Here is a 25,007-nt window from a genome sequence, read left to right as displayed (position 1 = left end):
CCTTGGGATAAGTCACACCAATCCAATAATATGCATTGTACACAAAAATATAAAAGAAAATGAAACTTACAAATTGATATAATTTATTATAGTACAACATTAAATTATAAAAATGTTAATATAAAAAATATAGATTTATTATATCATAACGAATTATGTCAATTTATAAATTTGATTTTTGTTATGTCTTTTGGTGAACCAATGAACAAGTTGTGCTGTCTCCCTTTTCTAATTGAACAAAACTTTTGAAACAAGTGATCGTAGTGGGAAGAATTTGACCCCCACACGACTACAGAAGCCAAACACAGATCCCCCGCTAGATGATCCCACGTGTACAATCACCCCAAACCTTTGCAACTCGCGCGTTTTTATAGTACAGAATCTTCTTACGCACGCACGTAGACAAAAACCGTACGGAAGATTGGCACGCGCGCTCAATTCGCTTATATCCTCCGCAGCATTATGGTCTTTTATACAAAAATACAAAGCCTAAAGCCTCATAATATATACAATAATAATAAAACAGCAAAATATACAAAAATATTTATCTAATTTTCCCTAGAAAATCTTGAGAGAGAACGGCGAGAAAGTCTAGAGAGAGAGGAAGAGAATATGTATAAAAAAAGAAAAATTTAGTTTGGAGCGAGAAAAAAAAGTAGAGAGAGAAAGAGAGTTTTCCCTCATTTTCGAGAGAGAGCAAATTTTGGGAGAGAGAGACAGAGAGAGGCTCCAATTAGCTCACACGAAGGTTGATTCTCGGAGACTCATTTCAACGATTTTTTTCTTCGGATCATAGAGAGAGAAAGTAGAGAGAGAAACAGGGTATACGATTCTTTATTTTATCTGTATTTATTCTTATTTACGCGTAATAAATGGCAAGATATGTATCAGATCCTCCGTAATAATATATAGTAGGAAGCTCATCTGGCTTTGTTCTCTGGAACCCAAAATTTTGGCACAACTTGCTGGTTAGTAATCAGAGCAAAAGTTTCTCTGCAATTACTGAGAGAAATTTTACAGATTCTTCGGAGTTCGCGTTTGATTGTACAGCCGATTGATCGTTGTGGCGGCGATGGCCGAGCGGAGAGAACGTACTGTGGAGGAGTTGTACAATGCGACCGAGTCGATTGCCGAAGCGGAGGCATGTAAAATTCAAAATGAGGGGTTTTTGGTTTTTTCTAATTGCAATTGTCTTAATTGATTTTGCTTTCGATTTTGAACTCTTTTTTCTGTCAACTTTGTTCTGGGATTGAAATGACATAATTTTCTATGAGCGATTGCAGCTTATTAGTTGGTTTAGGGTTTGTTTGGTTATATACTAGTTTATTAAGGTTTTGGTTCATGAGGAAATTTGTCTGAATTTGGCATCCTTAATATTTCATGATAGTGCTTTACTTTGAAGCATTTCGTTTCCAGCCCAATTTGTTTGTACATCTATGTATGGCTGCATTTATGTCTGAGGTGATGATATTTGACAAGTGTGAAGGTCATCTGCCTATATTTCCATCTTTTGCCTGTCGGGTTTGTGGCTTCTTTTGGCATGACTTTTCTTTTTGGTTGCTACCAGTGTTTTGTTGCTACGTTGGTATAATTATTAGGTGCATTGGAAGCGTTCTCTTTTTGTGGTGATAGCAATTGATGTAATTTGGATATGCTTTTTAGATATCACCAGTCTTGAGAGGGAGTTATCGGATGCAAGGGCCTGTAGATGAGAAAGATCATGATATTGAAAAGAACATGGTGAGATGACAGGGTACTTTATATCTGTTGTTAGTATCTTCTATTTGCTTCTCCCCAAAATGTTTTTATCATCTACTTTGTCTTTTCCTTTTCATGAAGCTTTTCAGTTGCTTTAATATCAACCTTGTAAAAATTTCAGTTTATATGTCTGTGAATCCTTGGACAGTTGTCTTGTTCAATACTTCGGATTTTACCACCAGAAAATGCAACTTTTGGCCAACAAAGTACCCAATCTGGGTCTTTTGCCATTTTTCAAAATCTGGCTCACTCCCGGTTACATATCCTTTGGACAGTCTTCGCCCGCCTAATGACGTAATTTGGTAATACAGAGAGAGTCAAAGGATTCTCCTTGTTGTGTCTTATTTTTGGAACTTAATCTTTCTTGGTGGATTCTCTATCTTTATCTTTTTCTTTTATGCATCTTTATTCTTTCAAAGTAAAAAATAGAGCTATTATTTTTGTATAATGCGAGGTGCTTCACTCTTCTAGAATTTCTTTAGACAATAAGTTACTTGTGCATATGGAGATGCGTGTTACCGACCAAAAAAAAAAAAAAAAGGTTGTAGATGAGTGCGGTTATGTATTTCTTAGGTTTTCAACATTTAGGTATGCTATTTTTCCAGTTCTGTGGGCATGCTTAGTTAGTGAAATTTTGAGAATTTGTTATAATTCTTGAAAAAGAATTTTGGAATGTGTTTTCTTATTGTCAGATAAGAAAAACGTGGAGTGTGGTTATGTATATCTTAGTTTTCAACATTTAGGTATGCTATTTTTCCAGTTCTATGGGCATGTTTATTTAGTGAAATTTTTAGAATTTATTAGAATTCTTGAAAAAGGATTTTGAAAGTTGTTTTTTTATTGTCATATAAAAAAAATGAGAAGTTGTTCGGAAAGGAATTTGAGATATGTTTTGCATTGGGATTTGTAAAAGTGGGTAGGGAGATTTGAAAAGGTGTTTAGATATAATATTTTTAGCGTTGTTTTATTTTTCAAGAAATACAGATATTATGGGATTCCAAAATTTTGGGGTTTCAAAGATGTTTAGATTGTAGATGAAAATTTCTCCGGAAAGTTTTTGAAAAATATTGAAAAGTAAAGCCAAACACGTGCATAGACTCTGGGATTAGCTTAAAGAGAATTGATTGTGTTCATATAATATTATATAGTGCATGAGGAATCAGGTGAAGTGGCTTCGAATGTTTGTGTCATGTTACCAAATTCTTCAAAGCTTAATATTCTGTTGTTCGTCCATGCACTCATTATCAAGTATGTAATTAACTTCATGGACTAATAAACTTGTTCTATGTTATGTTGTGTTTCACTTTGTCTTGCTGTTGACAGGGAGAAGATGAATTAGCATTTTGACTTTGTGACTCTTTGGATACAATGACTTACTTATTTTTAAAACAAGTACTAAATGGTGAACCCTAGGCTTACACCATGCCTAATCCAGGAACATGTGTAATTGAATCGCAATTACCAAGTCAAACATGACTTCTATTTAACCTTTTTTACAACTTATATATATTTTTTGATAAGTAAAACTTATATATTTTATCTATGGTATGCTACATCATCTGATTGGGGCATGAGTTCAATGTAAGTTAGCTGAACCAAAAGGCATCTAATTGGTGCATGAGCTACTAGGCCTTAGAATGTTTATGTGATGTATATTGTTTTTGGATGGTAGAACCAGAAAGTCAACATTTTATCGTGGTTTTCTCTTTTTTCTTTCTTCCTTTCTTCCTCAGTTACTGCCTTGGTTTTTATCAGGCATCTTCTCAACCTGAAACAAAATTTGGGAAGTGTACCTTGAGTAAGAGGGGTCATATGAGAGGCGAGTCTGGGACTTGTAATGTGTGCTTCGCTCCTTGCTCATCTTGTCTGCATCTGAACCGAGCTCTGATGGAGTCAAAGGCTGAGGAGTTTTCTGATGAAAGCTGTCGTGCAAATGCTACTAGTCAGTATTCTCTTAATGAGAGTGGTCCCTTATCTTCTATTAAGAGTAGAGCGTCTGATTGCTTACAGCATGCCACCAGTGAAACCAGTAACATTCTCAGTGTTAATTCTGGTCATGATTCTTTCTGTGAAAATGCTGATAGTAAAGCAACCTTAAGGTCTTCTGTGATATCTGATGCCTCAGAAGATCTTGAGATGCTTCCAAAGCTGGCTTCTGGAGGAAGTAACTCAGATGATCAAATTTCGTCCAAAGCACAATGTGTTTTGGATAAGAGAAACTTCTCAAATAAGTATGAGGAAATTAAATCAGAAGAAGGTCATGATGATAGCACATCATGTGTGAGTGGAGCGAATGATGCGAATGTAGCAATTAGTAATCACAACAGGAATATCAGTAGTAAAGCTTTAGTTGGTACTTTAGGTCCGGAGGGATCATGCAAGGCAACTCAATTCAACGAGTTTGGCACATTAGAGTTCCCTATTTCGAAAGATGCAGATGCTAGCAGTAGCACACCGAAGGTGCACAGTCCATACTCCCATTCTCACAGTGGAATATCTGGTATATCTTTTTCTTGCAATACAAATTTTATGGAAAAGAGTCCACCCTCTCATATTCAGGATAAAGTTCTGGAGTGCTCTACGGAACATATTAATTTGTCATTAATTAAAGAGGCAGCATCCGACATTGTTTCTGTCCAGAAATCTTTTGCAAATAAAGGTGGCCTTATTTGTGGCAGTACTGAGGTTTCCATGAAAAAATTTCCGAAGTCCGAAGCAGAGACTAAGATGGATAGCGCGGACTCACCAAAGGAAACTTTGAAAACTTTAGGTGAGAATGAGCACAATGTCAGGTCCATGGAATTGGTTGAGTTACCTGACATGCATGAGCCTCCTTTGCAATCTGTTTCTGGGGATGGAAGTGATGAGTCGGACATTGTGGAGCAAGATGTGAGTATTATTTTTTGCCCTATCCTCTCCCTCCCTTTTTTCTTCCTAATTTGATTTTTTTTTTCCTGTTTTTTGTTTATAATCATTTGACTTTAACCGTGGGTCCCCTTGCCCTCTTTTCCACAATGCATCGTTGCTATACTTAGGTGTTTTTCTAGATAGTTTGAAACCGGAATTCAGATAAATATCATTGCATGTGTGCATTTGATTGATTACTTACTGTAACAAGAATGCGGCTTCCATGAATGTGAACACAATTGTACTTCTACTAACTTCAAATGGTGCTATGCTTAGAAATTATAACTCTCCTTGAGGTGGGTATCTCAAATGTGATTGATGTTATGTAAATGGATCTTCTTATTGTAAAATGAATAAAATATAAAACAACTCCTAGGAATTATTTACATTATGCTGAAGAAAAGAAGGGATTTTTCTAAAGGTTTCAATTAGGTATTGGCCTTGGATCCCCAGATGGGCTAATTTGGTACATGATATTTTCTGCAGAGAAGTTGGGGCTTACCTGCTCCTTGTACTCTCTCTCTCTCTCTCTCTCTCTCTCTCTCTCTCTCTCTCCCGCCCCACTTTTTTGTGCCTGTAATTGTCTGTCTGTTGCATTATTTTTTCCTTTGATGGAAGAACCCCCCCTTACTCTTTGATATTTGTTCTTACTGTTGAAATCATTGTTTTAGCTAGAAAATCATCATCTTGCTGACTTAATATGTTGAAAAACAGGTAAAAGTATGTGATATTTGTGGGGATGAAGGTCGTGAGAATTTACTTGCGATATGTAGTAGGTGCAGTGATGGTGCAGAGCACACGTAAGCATAAAAAACCTATCAACCCTCTTGGTTGACCCTTTTTGTTAGTTGCTTATACTGATTTGATATATAAGTTTGTGATAAGTATGATTCTGAACACTATTGATATCAATCAGCTATTGCATGCGAGAAATGCTCCAAAAACTTCCTGAAGGTGATTGGCTGTGTGAAGAATGCAAATCTGCCGAGGAATCTGAAAATCAGAAGCAAGGTAAAGCTTAAATAACCAGATTGATTGGAAAAGAAAAGGAGAGAACATGGACACCATACATGGTCTGCTTTTAAATATTCTCTAATCTCAGTTTGAAATTGAATTTGAAGGTTCAGAAGTTGAGGGAAAACGAACAAACAAAGTCATTTCCAGTACGCATATTTCTGGCAAGAGGCATGCAGAGAATATGGAAGTGGCTTCAGCAAAGCCCTCTAGCCCCAGCAGAATAGTTATAGGATCACCAAAGCCCTCAAGTCCCAGCGGAATAGTTACAGGACCACCAAAGCCCTCAAGTCCCAGCGGAATAGTTACAGGATCGCCAAAGCCATCAAGTCCCAGCAGAATAGTTACAGGATTGCCAAAGCCATCAAGTCCCAGCAGAATAGTTGAACTATCTCGAGCTTTGTCATCCAAGAGCTTAGATAAGGGAAAAGTAAAGTCTGCTGATCAAACGTCTCTTTCCAATCATTCCTGTAATGATATTTTTGAAACTGCACGCTCTTCTATGACCGGTGCACGGCTTCAAAAACCCAAGGGTAAGCAAATAGATTATGCTGGTGGGAACATCCCCCCCACCTATGTGTATGATATATCATTACCTGTGCAAAAGCTTTGGGTCACTCATTGTATGCCCACCTTTACTTGAGTTTTTTAACGAAACAATCGATTATTTTTCCATGTACAGGTACTTTCGTAAAATCCAATTCATTCAACACCTTAAATTACAAAACAAACACTAAACTTGTAGATGAAGACTTTCCTCAAAAGCAGAAGGGTGCTAGAGAACATACCTCCATTGAGACGAATGAGGGGCGTGCCCGAAGGATAAGCAAATCTATATCATTTAAATCTGCATACTCAGGATGTACAAATGCTGCTGAATCAAAAGTTAAAATGCTTTCATCTAAATTTATTGATGTTCAAGATCTAAAAGGATCGAAACAAGCAAAAGAACGTGGTACATTTGAAAGAAAAAATTTATGTAAACAGGATCGTCCTATGGCCAGTTCAACGACAACTAGTTCCACTGTTTCAACACCTAAGGTTGACCAAAAGCTCACGTCTCGTGGTGAAACCAGTTTGCCTTCATATTTAAGCAACAACCGAGAGTCAAAGGCTGTCCAGTCTGATGGGAAATTAAGTTTATCAAAAGTTTACAGCAGTCTAGGTCGTAAAGGTGTAGAAATTCCAGTTACTTCAGGTGCGATATTGCCTTCTTCATGAAGGGACTGCTAATTCCATATCAATTTCTTTTATGCTCATTGTTTCTCTGATGCTTTTTTATGTGGTTAGTCAACTTTTCTTTTGTTGATCAAGTGAAGCCAAGATGATATCTTTGTGATTGCTTAATGCAGTTGGAGCTTCATCTACTAGTGGGATGTGCAGTTCTGCTGCTGAACAAAAGTTGAATCAAGTTGCCGTTAAGGATGAACCCTTATCCACTCATTTTTTGAATGATGGGAGACCATCCAATTATGCTGATGGAACTGTGCAAGATGGCTTGCCTCAGTCCCAGGAGATAACAAATCAATATGAGAAAACTAGGGAGGGCAGTATTCGCCCAAGGCCTACTGCTACAAGTGCCTCCAAAAGTGTTTTCTGCCAAAAATGTAAAGATACTGGGCATGCTGCAGAGTTCTGCACAATCAGTATCCTGCAGGCTTCTAGTACTGATGCATCTGCCGCAAGAAGTTCTAAAGGGGAAAAGCATGAAGGCAGCAAGTTAAAAGCTGCAATTCATGCTGCTTTGCTGAGAAGGCCTGAAATTTACAGGAAGAAAGGAGTACTTGATCAACCTGATGACTTGTCCGTGTCAAACACAGATTTGAATTACAAAATAGCTTCTCAGGATCAATTATTGGTTTCGAATAAATCTAAGGATATTGTCTCGTCTGAAGGAAGTCATGAGAGGCAAGCTATTCTTGGGAGTTCTATCTCCGACTCATCTAAACAGATTACCGCCAACACTTTGAAGCAGTTTGCTTCAAACCGAACTGATGCTTTTTTGTCCAAACTGGGGGGCTCATGTTCAACCATTGTTTCTGTTGGAAAGCCTATAATAACAGATTTCTCTTGTCAAGCTTCTATAACATCTGTTCTCCTGAAGACGTCAATCGTTCCTGAATATGAATATATCTGGCAGTAAGATTCATATACATTTCTGTAAATCATGTCTCTCTGCCTGTTGCTGAGAAAGCATTTGTCACCATCATTTGTTTTCATTTTCTATGTCACTCATATATTGCTTTTCGAAAATGGTCTTCTAGATAAGCTTTTGTTATTCATATGCAGGGGACGTTTTGAATTGCACCGAGGTGGAAAACTTCTGGAATTATGTGATGGAGTTCAAGCACATCTATCAACTTGTGCATCACCAAAAGTTCTCGAAGTGGTGAACAAGTTTCCCCACAAAGTCTCCCTACATGAAGTACCTCGCTTTAGCACCTGGCCATCCCAGTTTTTTGAAAGTGGTGCTAAAGAAGATAACATTGCTCTATACTTCTTTGCAAAAGATCACGAGAGGTATCATATGTAATAATATTTATTAATAATTGAAGTGGTACTCTTTATGCATGTCTCTTGTTTCTTATTGTGATAATAATTTTTTTCTGTTGCTTGTGGTACAGTTATGAGAGAAACTACAAGAGCCTGTTGGATAATATGATCAAGAACGATTTAGCCCTGAAAGGAAACTTTGATGGCATTGAACTTTTAATATTTCCGTCCAACCAACTTCCTGAGAAGTCACAGCGTAAGGATCGAATAGAAATTTTATCATCAGGACACATTGTAGTATCTTGTAACAATAACTAATTATAAAAAATAAAAATAAAAAAAGGAAAAAGAAGAAGAGGTAGCTTGTAACAATAACTATGATAGGCTTCTGGGGTTTACTACGTGAGTTTTACACTAATTTGAGGCTCGAGAACTAGTTTGCTGATGTTGCATGGCCTGTACGATGAGCATCATAACAAATACGAAGACTGACTAGGACACAATATGGATACACGGATTCTGTGACTGCGGGACAAGTGGAATCATATATGTTGATGATATGTCAATATATATTCACCCACACCTACACAGCACTGGATATGGTGCAGGTTACTAATATGGATGGCTATGCTGTGACTCCTTAAATATAGATATTGATAGGAGATACAGAGATATACCTTGTATTGTATTAGTCAATTGATATTTATTTGCTGCTGATCGCTCCTGATTCTCCTAGGAGACCCTTAAATTAGAAACCCTAAGATTTAGAATGTTTGACCAGAATGATTAATGCTAGAGGTACACACAAAGGCAAATGAGAACAATAAGTCCTGTTAATTTGATAATCAAATATATTCCTAGGATAGTGTAGGCTTAAAAGTAAATCCACCTGTTAATCTTGTTGACTATTTTTTATAAGTGTTAATATTGCTTTTTTATCGAGCCTCTTGATTTCTTTTTTTATTTTATTTTATTTATATATATATATATATATATAAGTTGAGCCTCTTGAATTTTTCTTGTACCATTCTTATCCTTTTTACTTGCAAGATTATTTTTGTCCTATATTTTGCCTAAAAAAACCATTAAGATTATTATCTTTTTGGCAAAAATTTTGCAAATATTTGATTTTCCATTAGGTTTGAATTAATCAAGTTAGCTTAAGCATAATATCTTGAGGTCTACATGCCTAGGGGTGAAAATATTTCCTTTTCCTTTCCTCGGGTTTTGTAACTTTGCTTCCCATTGTGCACGATTACATAGTACCATGACTATGAATGACATTTCTGCTGAAATTTGTTCTGGTATTGGCAGGTTGGAATATGTTGTTTTTTCTATGGGGTGTGTTCAGGGGAAAGAGGGTGGATTGTACTGATTCGACAAAGAAGTTACATATTCCCAGTTTGAATGTGGTACCACCGGACAAAGATGTTCCGCCCGCTGTTGTGATCATGTCCGAGAAGCTATGTTCACCAAGGTGTATGGATGAAGAATTACCGGGGTGTGACAGATCTTACAATATGGTCATAACATCCAATGCTCCTAATCAGACTATTGCCACAGTAAGTGGGAATTATGATAATCCTGTAACTTCCATTGAACAGGTGTGTTCAAGATACCAAGAAAATTCGGAACATCATGATAGTAAACTTGACTCCAAATCCATTTCAAAGATAGGAGCAAGCGGTGTGCAGTTAGGCCCAGAAATGAGTCATAGCAGTGGATCCTCGGTAAAGTTGATTTCCTCCCAAATTCATGGAAGGATGTGAACATGCATATTCTCAAACTTCCAAAAAAGATTAAACTCTCTCTCTCTCTCTCTCTCTCTCTCTATCTCTCTCTCTCTCTCTCACATGCAGACTATATTGCTCATATATTGAGACATACACTCACACTTACATTTTTTTCTTCCTCTGTTACCTCTTGCAGCTCTTTCAATTTTTAGGCTTCATTTAGCTTTGGTTAATTGAAAAAGAAAGCCCTCATACTTTTCAAGATATTGCTACTTAAAAAAAGTCACAATTTGACATTGAGATTCCAGTTTCTAATTTGATAAATTTGTCACATTAATTTAACCTAAATTTGAGGCCTCCATAAATAGAAATATTGTCATGTGGATGCTCCAGTCTAATGCGTCTTCCAGGTGTATTTCAGATGGGTGGGTTCCCCCCTCCTGTGTATTTCAGGGGGCAGGATCTGGAACCCATGGGAAGGGGGGATCCCATCCCTCCTTGTGGCATGGGGTGCCCCTTCTGGTTCCTACATCTGTTTTTTCTTTTTTCTCTCGTTTTGTATTATTGCTTTTGGTGTATTTTTTTTTCCCCATGGATTTGAGTTGGGTTTACATTAGCAACTGTAGAATCAATTTCAATGGAGGGCCCAACAAAGGTCTCTGATTGGAATTGAGCTAAACTCAGGTCTCAAGTTTATCTAGCCGAAAGCTGAGATTTTGAGGCCAAAATCATGGAAACCACAATGGTTTTTCCCCCTGTATTTCCTTCTATTTTTTATTTGTTGTTACTAGTAAGTAGTTTAGTGGTTTTTTTGACAAATATACAGACTGATGGAGACATGCACACGAGTATATCCTGTAAGAATATGAACATATGGAACACAGTAATTTGCACTCTCATCAGTAAGGACTGTAAGGGTTACAAGTAAGAGTAAATTTCAGCCAAGTTTAGCCTTGATTCGTTCTTTATGGCTTTTCTTGCTGTTGGTTAAAGTCCAGTGAGCCTTCTTATTCTTAAACTTTATATTGATATGAGCCAGATTGCTTGTTTTGTAAGTTCTGTTTTGTTGAAAGCTTGGTCTGAGAATTTGAGAATTCTTGTATGTTGACACATGAGAGAGAGAGAGAGAGAGAGAAGGGGGGGGGGGGAACGGATTGAAGAAAAAACTACCTTTGGTGGACACACCTAGTTAATTAGATGCATTAGGAAATAAATCCTGGAAATGATTCCCTTATTTTCTGTGTTAAATTTGTAGCTTTAACTCTTATTCAACTTAATTTCAATCACGAGATATCCTTTTAGTCATGCACACTGGTTTCTGTGATGCATATTAAACTTATTTCTTAATGCAGAAAGAGCTGATTCTTCCGGACAGAGTGGAGGCAGAGCTTGAAACCTCAATTCAGGTATCAGAAAAGAGTGGCTCCAACAATGGTGACAAGGTAGCAATGCATTGGGATAATTCTTCTCGTAGAGAAAATAAGACGTCTTTGAAAATTCTTCCCCTTAGCCATAAGGGGGTAGGCGTCTTGGGGAATGTTCAGGATAGAATGAATGGAGCCCAGGATCAAGTTAAATTTGAGAGGGAATTGATGGGAGATGTTGGGTATGTGGATAGGGAGGCAGCTATGGAGAGAGACATGACCAATCAACGGAAACGCCCCTACTCTGATCTTTCAGAGACTCCTCCCCAGACTTCTGGCATGAGTCAGTGCATGCCCTGGAATGAAGCAAGTAGAATGATGGTTGATGGAGAAAGCGGTGATGAAAGGCTGAAGACAGGTCTTGGTTTTATGTTTGGACATAAAATTTCTAGGGGTAGAAATTCTGGGAATGATAAATTTACATCTCAAACAATTGATCCTGGTCCCTGTTCGTCCGTTGAGAAGAGATGTGACGAAGCTTGTGATGAGAAAGTTATTTTAGAGGATTTTGGAAGTCATGAAAGGTATTTTTTTCCTGTGGATTCACATCGAGCAAGTGATTTTCGATCCAGGGAGAATTCAATGCCCTGGGAAAAGCTCCCACCTGATGATGATGATAAATTACATGATGGGGTTCCAAATCTTGAGCTTGCTTTAGGGGCTGAGACGAAGCCAGCAAGTAAAGGAATGCTGCCTTTCTTTGTTGGGGAAGTAGGCAGAAAAAATAACCAAGATAAGGCCCCGGATAAGGCGAAGGAGCAGGATGAGGATGGTGTTTCTGCGTCCCTCTCCCTTTCTCTCTCGTTCCCATTTCAAGACAAAGAACTGACTGTAAAACCTGTTTCAAAAACGGAGCAGCCCCTGCCCGAAAGAAACAATTTGAGTAACTCACGGCTGCTTTTCGGTGGCTTCCGGGACAAATAGAAGAGTGGCAATGTTAGCATTATGTACATTAGAGTGCCCCCACATGGTTGGGGTGAATGTGTACTTGGTCGTGCACGCTGATCTCCCCGGGGCATCATAGGTGAAACCTATTTTCCATATGTTCATACCCCATACAGGATTTTCCATTTTTTGTTTTCATTTTGGTTAATTTCTTTCTGTTTTTCTTTTAGAGTGCATACCTACGACTATCTGTATATAAAGAGAATGATAGCAGGCAGACTTGTCAAAATGTCAGTAGGACTTCGCAAACCAAACGTGTTCATCGAAAGGATTTCATGTCATTCCTCATCCTTTCTCATTATGTCATTTAACCTAACTTTTCTCGAGTCGGAGTTAGTTCCCGAACCTTACACACCTTGATTGTAGTAGTAATCTGTCAAGTTTGCATGTAAGGATTGAAATTGAAAATAAAAAGAAGGTTGAACGCTTTGAGTTGGCTCAACTGTAAACAAGCCTTTGATTTTTAGTGAATTTATATATATGTATTTAAAAAAAATAAGATAAATATATCCTTTTAAAATAACAAAGAAAGGACAATTTTCTTTCCCCTTTCTTGTAGTTGTCGTCCTTATTCTCGTGACAAAGAAGTCTAAACTGTCTGCAATTATAAGGCGGAAAAACCAAAGCCATGCAGACTTTGGGCTTAGCTTCGGAGGCAGTGCGCTTTTCTGCCGAGACTACCCTTCTGAAATACCGATATGCCATACATTGAAGCTCCAAACGTATGTTACTGAGCTGATTTTAGATATTTTATGAATAGAAATAAAAAAAAAAAAATTAAATAATAGTAAATAATAATAAAAATAAATAAAAAATAATGATAAAATAATAAATATTAGTTGAATATTTCATCCCGACATAGCTTTAATGCCAAAGAGGGAATTGTGCACAAGTATAATGTAAATAGCTAAAGGCCATTTTTTGTTTTCTCCCCTAATTATAAATATATCAGATGAGTTGCTCCAACAAACGTTTTGTTACAGTGCTGACAACATCAAATATGAACCTCAAAATTAATAACAAAATGATAATATGAGCATTGCTCTAAATTCTTGCCAACATTGTTTTAAACTCTTTCCTTAAAAAAAAAATCTCTTTTAATTTTATGTTCTCATTCGAAAATAATAATAATAATAATATAATAAGATAGTTACGATTGAAAAGACCTGACATTCTAAAAATTCATTTATTTTTATGAGATTTCTTTATGACCGTAATATATTTCTCTTATTTTAAACAATTATAATGACTCTTTTTGTTGAAAATTCTCTTAATTTTATGTTCTTGTTAAAAAAAATAATATAACGAGATAGTTACTGTAAAAAAGACATGACGAGATGCACGTGCCTTTACCAACATTTATCAAATTATTTTATTTGCTTTAAAGTTGGATAAGTTAGAAAAAAATGTGTTTGATTGTCAATTCAACTCATTTCAAACAAGTAAGAGTCTCCTCTAAAACTCTCTCACTGAGAGGGAATAGGTGGAGTGTGAGTCTTGGTGCTCGTGGAGTGGCTGAGGTAGTTACTTCCCCTTGATCAAAACCTAAAGATTAAGGCGGGAAGAAATGGAGGATTTGGAGATGCAGTGGGATCAATTTAGTCTTATGGAGGAGGAGAATTCGGTAATTGAGATAGGCTCTGTTGATCTAAGTGAAGTTACTAAGAAAGGAGAGCTGTGTGTAGTGTGCAAGTTATGGTCTGATCGGCGAGTGGGGAAGGATATTCTACGTTCTACAATGGCCAAGATTTGGAGAGTTGATAGCTCTTTTACGTTCCAAGAGGTTAGTACAAATCTGTTTGTAATTACCTTTGTATGTAAGGAGGATAAGAACCGAGTGTTAGAAGGGAGGCTTTGGTTGTTTGGTAACTGTCTGCTAGTTCTTAAGCCTATTGATGGATTCATCCATCTGATGAAAATGAACTTCGATAGTGAGTGTTTCTGGATTCAGATGCATAATTTGCATTTTCTTTGTATGAAAAGTGAGATTGGGAAGAAAATTGGGGAGTCGATAGAGAGGGTTCAAGAGGTTGATGTAAGGGAGGGTGGATCTGAATGGGGTGGTGTTCTAAGAGTGAAGGTAGAGTTGAATTTGGAGAAGGCAGTTGCTCGTGGTAGAACTATGGATGTTTTAGGGAAGAAGCACTTAATCTCTCTAAAATATGAGAAACTACCTAGAATTTGCTTTGATTGTGGTATGATTGTCCATGGGGGGAAAGGTTGTTCTAGCTCAAATGGTAATGGATCAGGGAAACAGTATGGTACTTGACTCCGAGCCAATTATTCTATGGGGAAGAGGAGTGGTATTCCAATTGATGGAAGGGAGGAGCATGATGAGAGGAAGGGGAAAATTTATGATGACAATTCAGGGAAGGTGGATGGATTAGATGCTCAAATTGATCCTGTACAAGCTGAAGGATCTATGGAATCGAATAGTAGTGGTGAGATGGTTGGTCTGAAGGTGAGTGGTGTGAAAGAAGTCAATGATAGTAGTCTTGAGGTGCCATCTGTTATCCCTGGAAAATGTGGTTCTTGTTCTGCCAGTTAGGTGCTTGAGGAAATGCTGAAATTGTTACCACTGAATGTATGAGTGATCCTAAGCAAATCTATACAAGAAGAAGTATGCTGAGTGCAGGGGAATCAAAGAAGAAACAATCAGTGATGAAGGTCAGCAGTCAGTTGACAGAGTTAAAACAAAATGAGACTGAAAGAAATAAGGGTGAGGGAGTGGTTAGTAGAGGGAAGTGGAAAAGAAGGGCAAGGTATACAGGCTGCTCAGATGTAAATGTGATGCTTGGTAAACGTAATTTGCAGTTAGTTGATGAGGTTGATACTGCAAATGAAAATCCTGTGAAAAAAGGGAGGGTGAATGACAGTTATGAGGAAATTGATTCTAAAGTTTTGGCGGGGGCTGTTGTACAGCCCCGCCAATCATTATGAAAATTTTAAGTTGGAATTGCTATGAGCTTGGGAACTCTCGGACAATTCAAGACCTCTACCTTTTGGTAAAGGATAAGAAGCCCACAATAGTTTTTCTCATGGAGACTAAACTATTAGCAAAGAAGTTTGATGCTGTAAAAAAGAAGTTGGGATGTGTTGGTTGTTTTGTAGTGAATGCTAGAGGAAATAGTGGAGGATTGGCTCTCTTATGGAATCAAGAGGTTAATCTTGAGGTGCTGAATTTTACTCAACACCATATTAGTGTCATGGTGATGCATGATGATGGTGCAAGGAAATGGATGTTGATTGGATTTTATGGCCATCCAGAGGTCTCTAAAAGAAGTGCAGTTTGGAGTCTATTATCTAGCCTGAAACCTGCAAAGGAGCAAGGGTGGTGTGTGATTGGTGATTTTAATGAAATAATCACACAATCTGAGAAGGTTGGGGGGGGGGGGGGGGAGGGAGAGGCCTGAAGGGTAGATGGAAAGATTCAGACAATGCCTAGAGAACTGCAATCTTTTTGACCTGAGATAGAAGGCTATGATGTACACCTGGTCAAATCAACACACAGATGACACTTTTACCAAAGAAAGGCTTGATAGGGCTGTTGCTAATCCTTCATGGTTGGAGATCTTTAAAGAAAGGGTGGTAGAGACTTTGATTGCTAGGCAGTCGGATCATAAACTCATTCTACTCACCTTGCTTGAAAACCAACCTTGTATAAGGAATAGAAAGAGGCTATTTAGGTTTGAGGCAAAATGGAGTTTAGATGAGGAAGGTGGAAGGGTTGTGGAAGATGCATGGGAAAGAACCTTGGAAACAAAAATTTATTGATCAAGGTTCAAAGGAAGTTGAAAGCATGTAGTGGAGATCTTCTTAGGTGGAATTCTCAGAAAGCTAGTGATGGAGAAAAGGAGATATTAAGGCTGTCTGAGAGGTTGAAAATGGAGCAAGCAAATAAGAGTTCTCACAATGTTTCTGTTGTGAGAAAATTGCAAAAGGAGTTGGGTCTTCTCCTTGAAAAGGAGGATTTAAAATGGAAACATAGGACCAAAAGATCCTGGTATAAGCTTGGTGACAAAAATACCAAGTTTTTTCATGAATGTGCCAATCAGAGGAGGAAAAGAAATCGCATCAGTGAGGTTATAGATGATCAAAGAAGATGTGTGAAAGATCAGAAGGGAATTGAAGAGGTGTTTTTCCAGTACTATAGCAATCTGTTCTGTTCTTCCAACCCTTCAACAGATGATATAGCTGCTGGTTTGTGGGGAATAGAGAGCAAGGTTTCTGGTTTAATGAATGAAGAATTGCAGAAGGATTTCACCAAGCTAGAAGTTGAGGCAGCACTCAAAGATATGGGACCTTTGAAATCTCCTGGACCAGATGGCTTTGGAGCATGCTTCTATCAGAATTACTGGAGTACTGTTGGAGAGGAGGTATGTCAAGCTGTTTTATCCTTCTTAAATGAAAAATCTGGGTTGGATGGGTTCATTAATTTCACTCATATTGCTTTAATTCCCAAAGTTGAAAAACCTGTTATAGCTAGTGACTTTCGGCCTATAAGCCTATGTAATATTTTGTATAAATTAGTGTCAAAAGTCTTAGCTAATAGGTTAAAGAAAGTGCTGCCAGTGATCATCTCAAAGAACCAAAGTGCATTCCTCCCTGGAAGATTAATTACAGACAATGTAATGGTTGCATATGAGGCTTTGCATACCATGAAAACAAGGCAAAAAGGAAGGATTGGTAGCATGGCATTGAAGCTGGATATCTCAAAGGCATATGATAGAATTGAGTGGGGTTTCTTGGAGGCCATAATGAGGAAACTTGGCTTTGGTGAAAGGTGGATTAGATTGGTCATGGTATGTGTTACTTCTGTAACATATTCTGTGTTGGTTAATGGGCAGCCAGGTTGCACTATCAAGCCTTCTAGGGGAATATGCTAAGGAGACCCTATTTTCCCATACTTGTTCATCCTTTGTGCTGAGGGCTTTAGCTCACTTGTTGACATGGCTGAAAGGAGAGGTGATATAAGTGGTGTTGCTGTAACCAGAGGAGGTATAAGAGTAAATCATTTACTCTTTGCTGATGACTCTGTCATTTTTGGGAGGGCCAAGTTGTCTGAGTGGTTTAAGATTCAAGATCTACTCAGTACATATAAGAGGGCTTCAGGACAGAGTCTAAACAGGCAGAAAACTACAATTTTCTTTAGCTCTAACACACCAATGACAGTGAAGAGACAGATTCAGCAAGTTGCAGGAGTTGCTACTTGTGGCAATTTTGAAAAATACCTTGGTCTTCCTTCTATTGTAGACAGATCAAGGTATAATACCTTTAGGATTTTAAAAGAAAGAGTTTAGAATAAGGTGAATAACTGGAAGAATACATTCCTTTCACAGGCAGGGAATGAAATACTCTTGAAAACTGTTGTCTAAGCAATCCCAACGTATTCAATGAGTGTTTTCATGCTTCCAAGGAGATTGTGTAAAGAAATTGTTGTAGTTATGGCCAAATTCTAGTGGGGACATATGCAAAATGATAAAAGAATCCATTGGAGGAGTTGGTCAAGGATGGGAGATTCAAAGAAAAGAGGAGGGTTGGGTTTTAGGGAACTTGAGAGCTTTAATAAAGCTATGTTGGCTAAACAAGTGTGGAGGATGTTGAATAATCCCTCTTATTTGGTTGCAAGGGTTATGAAGGAGAAATATTTTAAAAGAGAGAACTTGTTGGAAGCTAGATTGGGTCGTGGTCCTTCATTGATATGGAGGAGTTTGTGGTCCTCTATGGGTTTGATTAAGTCTGCTCTGATTTGGCAAGTTGGGAGGGGCAATAAAATTAAGGTTTGGAAGGATAAATGGGTTCCATCATCCTCTTCTCATATGGTGTCCTCTCCAGTGAATTTATTAGATAAAGATGCTTGTGTTAACCAACTCATTGATTTGAATACAGGCCATTGGAAGACAGAGTTGATTTCTGAAGTTTTCAGTGCAGAAGATGCTGAAGCTATCTGCTGCATTCCTCTTAGTAGGATGGGATCTGAAGACAGAATGAAATGGGGCTTCTCAAGTAATGGTCTGTTTTCTATAAGGAGTGCTTATCATCTTGAGCATGCGAGGGTAATAGCTGAAAAGGGGGAAAGTTCAAATGTGTTTGAAAATGAATTTGGTTAGAAATCAATATGGAAGTTAAAAGTGCAGGGAGTGGTAAAACATTTTCTGTGGAAGGCCTGTCATGACCTGCTACCAACCAGAATGAATTTGGCCAAGAGAAAAATAATTGATAGTAGCTTGTGTCCAATATGTGAGAGGGAAGAGGAGTCAACTGTACATGCTTTGTGGAGTTGCCCATCTGCATCAGATGTGTGGGCAGATAATGACAGTCCTGTTAAGAAATGGGCATGTTCAGTAGTGAACTTCATGGAACTCTGGAAGAAGCTGAATTATTGCTTGGAGGAGGAGAAGGTTGGTTTGGTGGCCTGCACTTTGAGGAGGATATGGCTAAGAAGAAATGTTGTTATCTTTGAAAAGAAGTTTGAATGTCCGAAAGCATTAACTAGTATTGCTCAACAGAATTTTGCTGAATTCAATGAAGCAAATTCTGGTCCAAGTATGCTCAAGTTAACAGAAGTTATGCTAGATGGAAGAAGCCCGATGTGTTGGTCTGTAAATTTAATTGGGATGAGGGTGGGAGTTGGGATTATAGTGAGAGACTCGGATGGGGAAATTCTTGCTTGCTTGTGTATAAGTGTGAATTACTTGTTGAAACCTGCTTGTGCCAAGGCATATGCTTTGAGAAGGGCTATGTTCTTTTGCTTGGAGTTGGGATGTACAAATGCTGTTTTTGAAGGTGATTCCCTGATAGTGGTTAATGCTGCTAATAGTGAAGATGAAATGAGTATAGATTATAGTGTTATAATTGAAGATACTAGGAAAATGCTTAACAACAATGGGAGGTAGTCTGTAAAGTTTACTCATAGGGAAGCTAATAATGTAGCTCATATACTAGCCAAATTGGCTCTTGATTGTAGTGATAAAAATGTATGGATTGAGGAGGGTCCTCCACAGATAAAAAATTCTGTGTTAAAGGAAAAATATTGTAACGATTGATTGATTGTTAATGAAATATGTAGGGGCTTTTTGGCTCTTACTTGTTCCTTTAAAAAAAAAAAACTCATTTCAAACAAATTATTAATGAAATTCATTATTATTTTTTGAACTTTTTATAACAAAATTAATGGGTGGCTTTACTTCCACCAAATAGGCAAAAGTGTTTTTATCTATTTTTATAAAATTTTTATCAAATATTTTTTTAAATTTATAAAAAAATTTAAAAATAAATAAAAATCATAAAATTATTAAAAAATATTTACTTAACTAGTAAGTAATAAAAACATTAAAAAAGAAGAAGAATCGATTAATAACAATTTTTTTTTTATAATTTTTTGATATCTTAAAATAATAATAATATTAATATTTAATAAAACTCAAAATTTTTATTATAAAATTCTCTGCTACCCAACCGAACCGACTCCTCTCAACGTCCCGCAGCTGTGTATAGCCTTTGTAGGTGTTAAAGCTGTCTAATTTCCATCTTTCTTTCTAAGCGTAGGGCTATTAGACATTTGTCGAAAATTCGAAATACGTTCTTTCTTGGGATCTCATAGTCTCTCATGGCGACCTGCTTCGTTCCTGTGTCTATCTCAGGTAAATTTTTCTGGGTTTCATTATCCATTTGACAAATAACTGTCGGAGAAAAACAAGGAAAAGAGGAGGAGGTTCAGGAAAACGAAAATAAAAGAACACCGACTACACTTCTGCATGACTTTACAGTATTGTTTTCAATTGTGGGTTAAATTCATTGTGTTCCGAATTCTTTTGATTCCAAAATTGTTATTCCTCTGGAATGTATTATTATTTTCCTCAAAAGAATATTGGGTTTCTTTCTTTGTTTTTCCCTTTTGAACGCTCAATTAACGTGTTACTGTCAAAGGTGCTAAACGATTGTTGGTTTTGTGCTGTTTTGGTAAGTGCTTTGAGATTGTTTCGTTGTGTGTTTTCTCTACGCAAGTATTTTTGCAAATTATTGCTTGTATTTCTTATAGGTGGATCGCAACTTCATGCGCGTGAGCTCTGGTCAACAAAACCAAATTCATTTGGAAAAACTCCGAAACTGATAATACAGAAGAAATCGAACCGGGCAGGAATTTCTCGCAGGCTATCTGTTTGTGCCGAGTACAAGTATATCATTTTCTGGACTACAGTCTATGTAACTTCGATTTTTATTTCTGTATACTGCATCAACTGCTTATAAAAATCATTATTTACATAATTATTGGTTGGCTTAGAGTTTGAGTTAATTCAAACTTAGCTTTCCCGTTATAGTGAAGCTATATTAATAATTATGTGTTCATTAGAAAGTTGCCTATTATCGTTGGTTCAATTTAGGATATTTGAGAGCTTAGTCTCATTCAAGGGAGAGCTAAAATTGATGCTGGGGCCTGGGGGTGTGAAATAACCACTTATTCCAAAAGTTTAAGCTTATGAGAAAATGTAGATTTAAATATTTATATTAGATCCTTAACATTCCCCCTCATGCGTGGGCTAGACTCCCCCTCAATATGTGAGCCCAATACATGGAATATTTAATTAAATGGGATAGAGTATAGAGTTATGGTTAAAAACCAGGACCTTTGCTTTGATACGATGTGAAATCGCCATTTGTCTCAAAATTTACACTAACGGGAAGAGGTATATTTAATCATTTATAGTATATCTTTAATTGAAAGACATAGAGGCAATGAATGAATCAGATCTGTTTGCAGAAAAATGAACTAGGAAAAAAAGGCATAGTGTACTGCCATGTACTTTAAGCGATTACCCTGGCAAAAAAGGGAAGCAAAAACAAAGCGTTAGAGCTGCTTGATATTTGATTGAATAGCTCAATGAAATAAAACTAAGAACTCACAAAGAAATATTTTTCAAAGATACAATAGATTTATGGAATTGATAGAGTTACTTTCCGAAAATACTTACTTATCTGGGATTTGATTCTACTTTGCTGCACAATACCTGGGGGGATCGACTTTGTTACCTAAGTTGATCCCTTATTTTTATCTTATATTGTGAAATAACTAAACCGTTCTTATTTTACAAACCCAAAACCTCACCGGTGTGGTATTTCCCATTTCTATTCTATCAATCAGATCCTTTCCTTATTCTTAGACTAAAAAGTTTAGGCTACCTATTTCTTCATATTTTGACTTCTGTGGAGTTCTTTTCTTTTATTTGCCACAGCTGATAAAAATTGTTTTTTTGGACACAATTGATATGACACAAAGAAAGCACATGTTCTAGTAATTATATTTATTAGCAGATTGGTTCTTTTCCCCATCTGATGGCGGAGATAGTAGCATGTAATGAAAGATCGTAGCCATATTATTTAAAGCTTGTGCTAAGAATGGTTTCATTCCGGTGCCCTAAAACAATGTTATAAAGCTTTTGCATGTTCTCCTCTCCATGTGTGGATAAAGCTAGTCTTGTGGAGTGTTTATATGTACATTGTTTGATATTGTAGAGTATATTTTTACCAGCAGCATAGGAAGCTATTGAGGGTCAACCAAAGGAACAATAGACACTCTTAGAAAACTTGGTCGTTCCTGTTTCTCACCATCAAACATGCTTCTAATTATCTACTCTAAGCCTGCACTTGCTTCACTTTTCATGACTCTGCTTGTGGTTAACTGCCATCTTTACCTTGCCTCATAGCTTTTGCTTATCAAGAAAAATCAAGAAAGAAGGAACTCCAGGATTGTTTGTTTAAGTGTTTTTGTCCTATAATCACTGCACATTCATATACTTGTCAGCAAACCCTTGTTTGTACTTTGGTATCTCATAGATATAGATTTCTTGATTTCTCTAGATCAATTCGCATTGAATGCAAGTCAAAATCTTAAAGGCCAATTAATCACAGTAATTTTGGTCTAAGGTGGGTTTTAAGACTTAATTAAAATTAAAAAAGAAACATAAAACAAGTGCTACAGAGTTTGATTGAAACTTCTAATTTTATAATTTTACTCAACTGTGGCCTTATGCTATGCCTTTATTTTTAAAGCAGCACTTCATCATTTGACTGTGCTGCTGGTTGTGTATATTTATCGGCTTTCTTTTTATGTTCTCTCAACTATATGCAGCAGCAGTACCAGAAATGGAGCTGGTGATTTTCTTGCTGGTGTTCTTCTGGGTGGTGCCGTGTTTGGAACTTTAGCTTATGTTTTTGCTCCCCAGGTGAATGGATATCCTACTTTTGGTTTACGGAAATTTATGAACTATATGTCTGGTAATTCTATTAATGAATGTCAAGCACATGCAATAGTTAACCCACTGTGAATTAATATTAAGGGGTTTATGAGTTGGGTGCATTACTAAGCAGACTACCAATAGTAGCTCATCACAATTTAGTAGAGGCTTGCATGTCCAAAATGAAGCGCAGAGATGCCAAGTCATGTTTTTTAGCTGTTATCCAGCTGCTCAGGGATACGTCTTAATTGTTTAGAGTATCGTTATTAGTTTTTAACTGAATGAAGGTCATTGTTTTGAATGCTACTCTTAGTTTTTTGATGTACAATCCTCTTTCTATGCGATTTATTATTTCCTGTGAGAAGTCGATGTTTTTTCCTTGGCCATGAGAAGTCTATTTCTTTCAATGCTATGGCTATGGATACATGCAAATCCACGCTACTCCAAATTTTCTCTTTATCTCATGGAAACTTTATTACCTTCATTTCACCACAAGTTTGATTATTATGTTTGCATTTAATCCAATATGGCCCCAGCCCTGCATGGAGAAAATATTATTGTACAAGTAGCAGTTTTCCTCTCTCTTATTTCCATGCATACATATGGCTCTTTTAATCCCTGTCCTAATAACATTGTCCCCAAATAATGATCCATTGTCGGATATCTTCTTAAATCTTCAAAGAAAAATGGATCATCTGTGCACTATCCATTGCTTGGGGAGGCAATCACGACACCTTTTCCTTTGGGCTTAAAATTTGTTTGGTCTGTCAAACGCCTCAGGGTTTTGGTTGACGGTTTAAGTTTGGGTTTGATCCTGGTTTACTCTTTTTGTTGTGCAGATCAGAAGATCTCTTCTGAATGAAGATGAATATGGTTTCCGGAAGGCCAGGCGACCAATGTATTATGATGAAGGTTTGGAGGTAATTACTTATTAACGACCCCCAGTGGCAGTGTTTCCTGCTAATTGAATAGTTTTGATATTCAGTTTCATTTATGACGAAGGTTTGGAGGTAATTCTTGTTATCTACCATGTGTGCAATGTTTTCTGCTAATTGAATAGTTTTAATACTCCGATTTCGTTTCTTTTCTGGGAAAGCAGAAGACTCGGGAGACCTTGAATGAAAAGATAAGCCAACTCAATTCAGCCATTGACAACGTATCCTCTCGTTTAAGGGGTACCAATAATGTGCCTACAGTGCCAGTTGAAAGTGATCCTGAAGTTGAAGTTACCATGTGAGATTTGTCCCCATTTACCAAAATATGATCTTTGAATCAACAGCACTTGGACTATAGATTTTAAATCTTTAACCTTCGCATATACCTTTGATGTTGGATATGTAATTCTGAGGTCTTGCCCCCCTTTTTTCTAAATAAAGGTTGTTTCTCTTTTGGATTAGTATTTATGCTATTTAAGAGCATTTGGCGATGGGAAAAAACAAATGCACTATTGGTTTGTTTTGGATGATAGCTTTAACCTCGAGATGTTTTGGATGATGGCTTCGTATTTTCTGTTGCATGGCATAGCATTTATTTATTTATTTGATCTATGTCTTTTGGCTAACTTCTAGAATTGATGTGGTCCTTTCAATAGTCTTAAGAAGCCTGCATTTATTTTTTTATTTGTTTATTTTTTTTATAACCTCGAAGCCTGTATTTATCTATGAGATTCTGTCGCATTGAAAATTGGGTGCTGCCAAAACATCTTTTAGTTTTGCAATATTCTTTTTCTTTCTAATATTAATAAATAAAAACTCAATAGCTAGATACTTTTGCGTATTCTTTATGCACTCTATTGATATGATTGGCTGGATCATTTTTTTAATATAAAATAAGTTGCAACACTAGCAAGAGGTACCATTGCACATTTTATTTGAGTCTTAGGGTGTATAAGTTTTGCGTACTTCTTTAAAACAAAAAAAGGTAATAATACCCTTAAACCTCTTTTACTGCTGCTTTACTATAATTTTTTTCTTTTCTTTTTATTTATTTGAATTTAGATTAAAAATCTCATAACATAACCTTCTTACATAATTTTTTTTTTTTTTTAAATTTCAATCAGTTAATATAATCATGTAATTTAATTAAAAATAAATTTAATTTTATGAAAATTGACTTTTTGCTTTCGAAATTAGAATAATTTTTTTATAGCATTATTTTTAACTTTATAGTGAAATGTTTTAAATATTTAAAAATATAAGAAAAAAATTGTGTTTTAATATGCTGGAATTTTTACGAATATTGTCATTGATGGATGTATACAAATTATATAAAAATATTAAAAAACACTCATATTTTATATGTTAAAACTTGTAGAGAAAATTATAATATATAATATAAAAAATATTTTTTTTTATCAAAATTAAATAGCTCTTGAACAAGCTTGAACTTGCTCTAATAATCAAATGTGAGTTTATATGAATCTTATTGGAAATTCCAAAAAAACCACATGAACTAATAAGGATTCCAAGACATGCAAAGACACGAATCCATCTGTGCCA

At 36.6% G+C, this 25,007-nt stretch overlaps 3 protein-coding genes across 19 annotated transcripts; all 3 read left to right on the top strand.

Moving 5' to 3' along the window:
* Positions 1-598: 598 nt before the first annotated feature.
* LOC122313832 lies at positions 599-12,555 on the top strand. 16 transcript variants are annotated; one of them, XM_043129085.1, is made up of 13 exons: positions 600-822; positions 1,021-1,141; positions 1,663-1,740; positions 3,514-4,647; positions 5,380-5,465; positions 5,582-5,676; positions 5,787-6,212; positions 6,362-6,877; positions 7,032-7,818; positions 7,969-8,199; positions 8,304-8,428; positions 9,487-9,902; positions 11,258-12,555. In XM_043129085.1, exons 2-13 carry the CDS (start codon positions 1,073-1,075, stop codon positions 12,251-12,253), a joined length of 4,959 nt encoding a protein of 1,652 aa, XP_042985019.1. In that variant the 5' UTR covers positions 600-822; positions 1,021-1,072; the 3' UTR covers positions 12,254-12,555. The 16 variants fall into 16 exon arrangements, with proteins under 16 accessions (XP_042985021.1, XP_042985019.1, XP_042985023.1 ...); XM_043129089.1 differs by having other exon boundaries at positions 1,021-1,145; XM_043129098.1 differs by having other exon boundaries at positions 600-1,141; positions 3,514-4,218; positions 4,318-4,647.
* Positions 12,556-18,465: 5,910 nt separating this feature from the next.
* Positions 18,466-19,170, top strand: LOC122312591. Its single transcript, XM_043127235.1, has one exon. The coding sequence runs from the start codon at positions 18,466-18,468 to the stop codon at positions 19,168-19,170; it is 705 nt and encodes a 234-aa protein (XP_042983169.1).
* Positions 19,171-19,741: 571 nt separating this feature from the next.
* Positions 19,742-24,003, top strand: LOC122314320. 2 transcript variants are annotated; one of them, XM_043129818.1, is made up of 5 exons: positions 19,742-19,917; positions 20,316-20,451; positions 22,407-22,497; positions 23,349-23,429; positions 23,609-24,003. In XM_043129818.1, exons 1-5 carry the CDS (start codon positions 19,884-19,886, stop codon positions 23,744-23,746), a joined length of 480 nt encoding a protein of 159 aa, XP_042985752.1. In that variant the 5' UTR covers positions 19,742-19,883; the 3' UTR covers positions 23,747-24,003. The 2 variants fall into 2 exon arrangements, with proteins under 2 accessions (XP_042985752.1, XP_042985751.1); XM_043129817.1 differs by having other exon boundaries at positions 19,744-19,917; positions 22,404-22,497.
* Positions 24,004-25,007: the final 1,004 nt, after the last annotated feature.

Source organism: Carya illinoinensis, chromosome 6, assembly GCF_018687715.1.
Source record: "Carya illinoinensis cultivar Pawnee chromosome 6, C.illinoinensisPawnee_v1, whole genome shotgun sequence".
NCBI classification, from domain to species: Eukaryota; Viridiplantae; Streptophyta; class Magnoliopsida; order Fagales; family Juglandaceae; genus Carya; species Carya illinoinensis.
The sequence above is the reverse complement of the archived record's forward strand: the minus strand, read 5'-3'. Positions and strand labels throughout refer to the sequence as shown.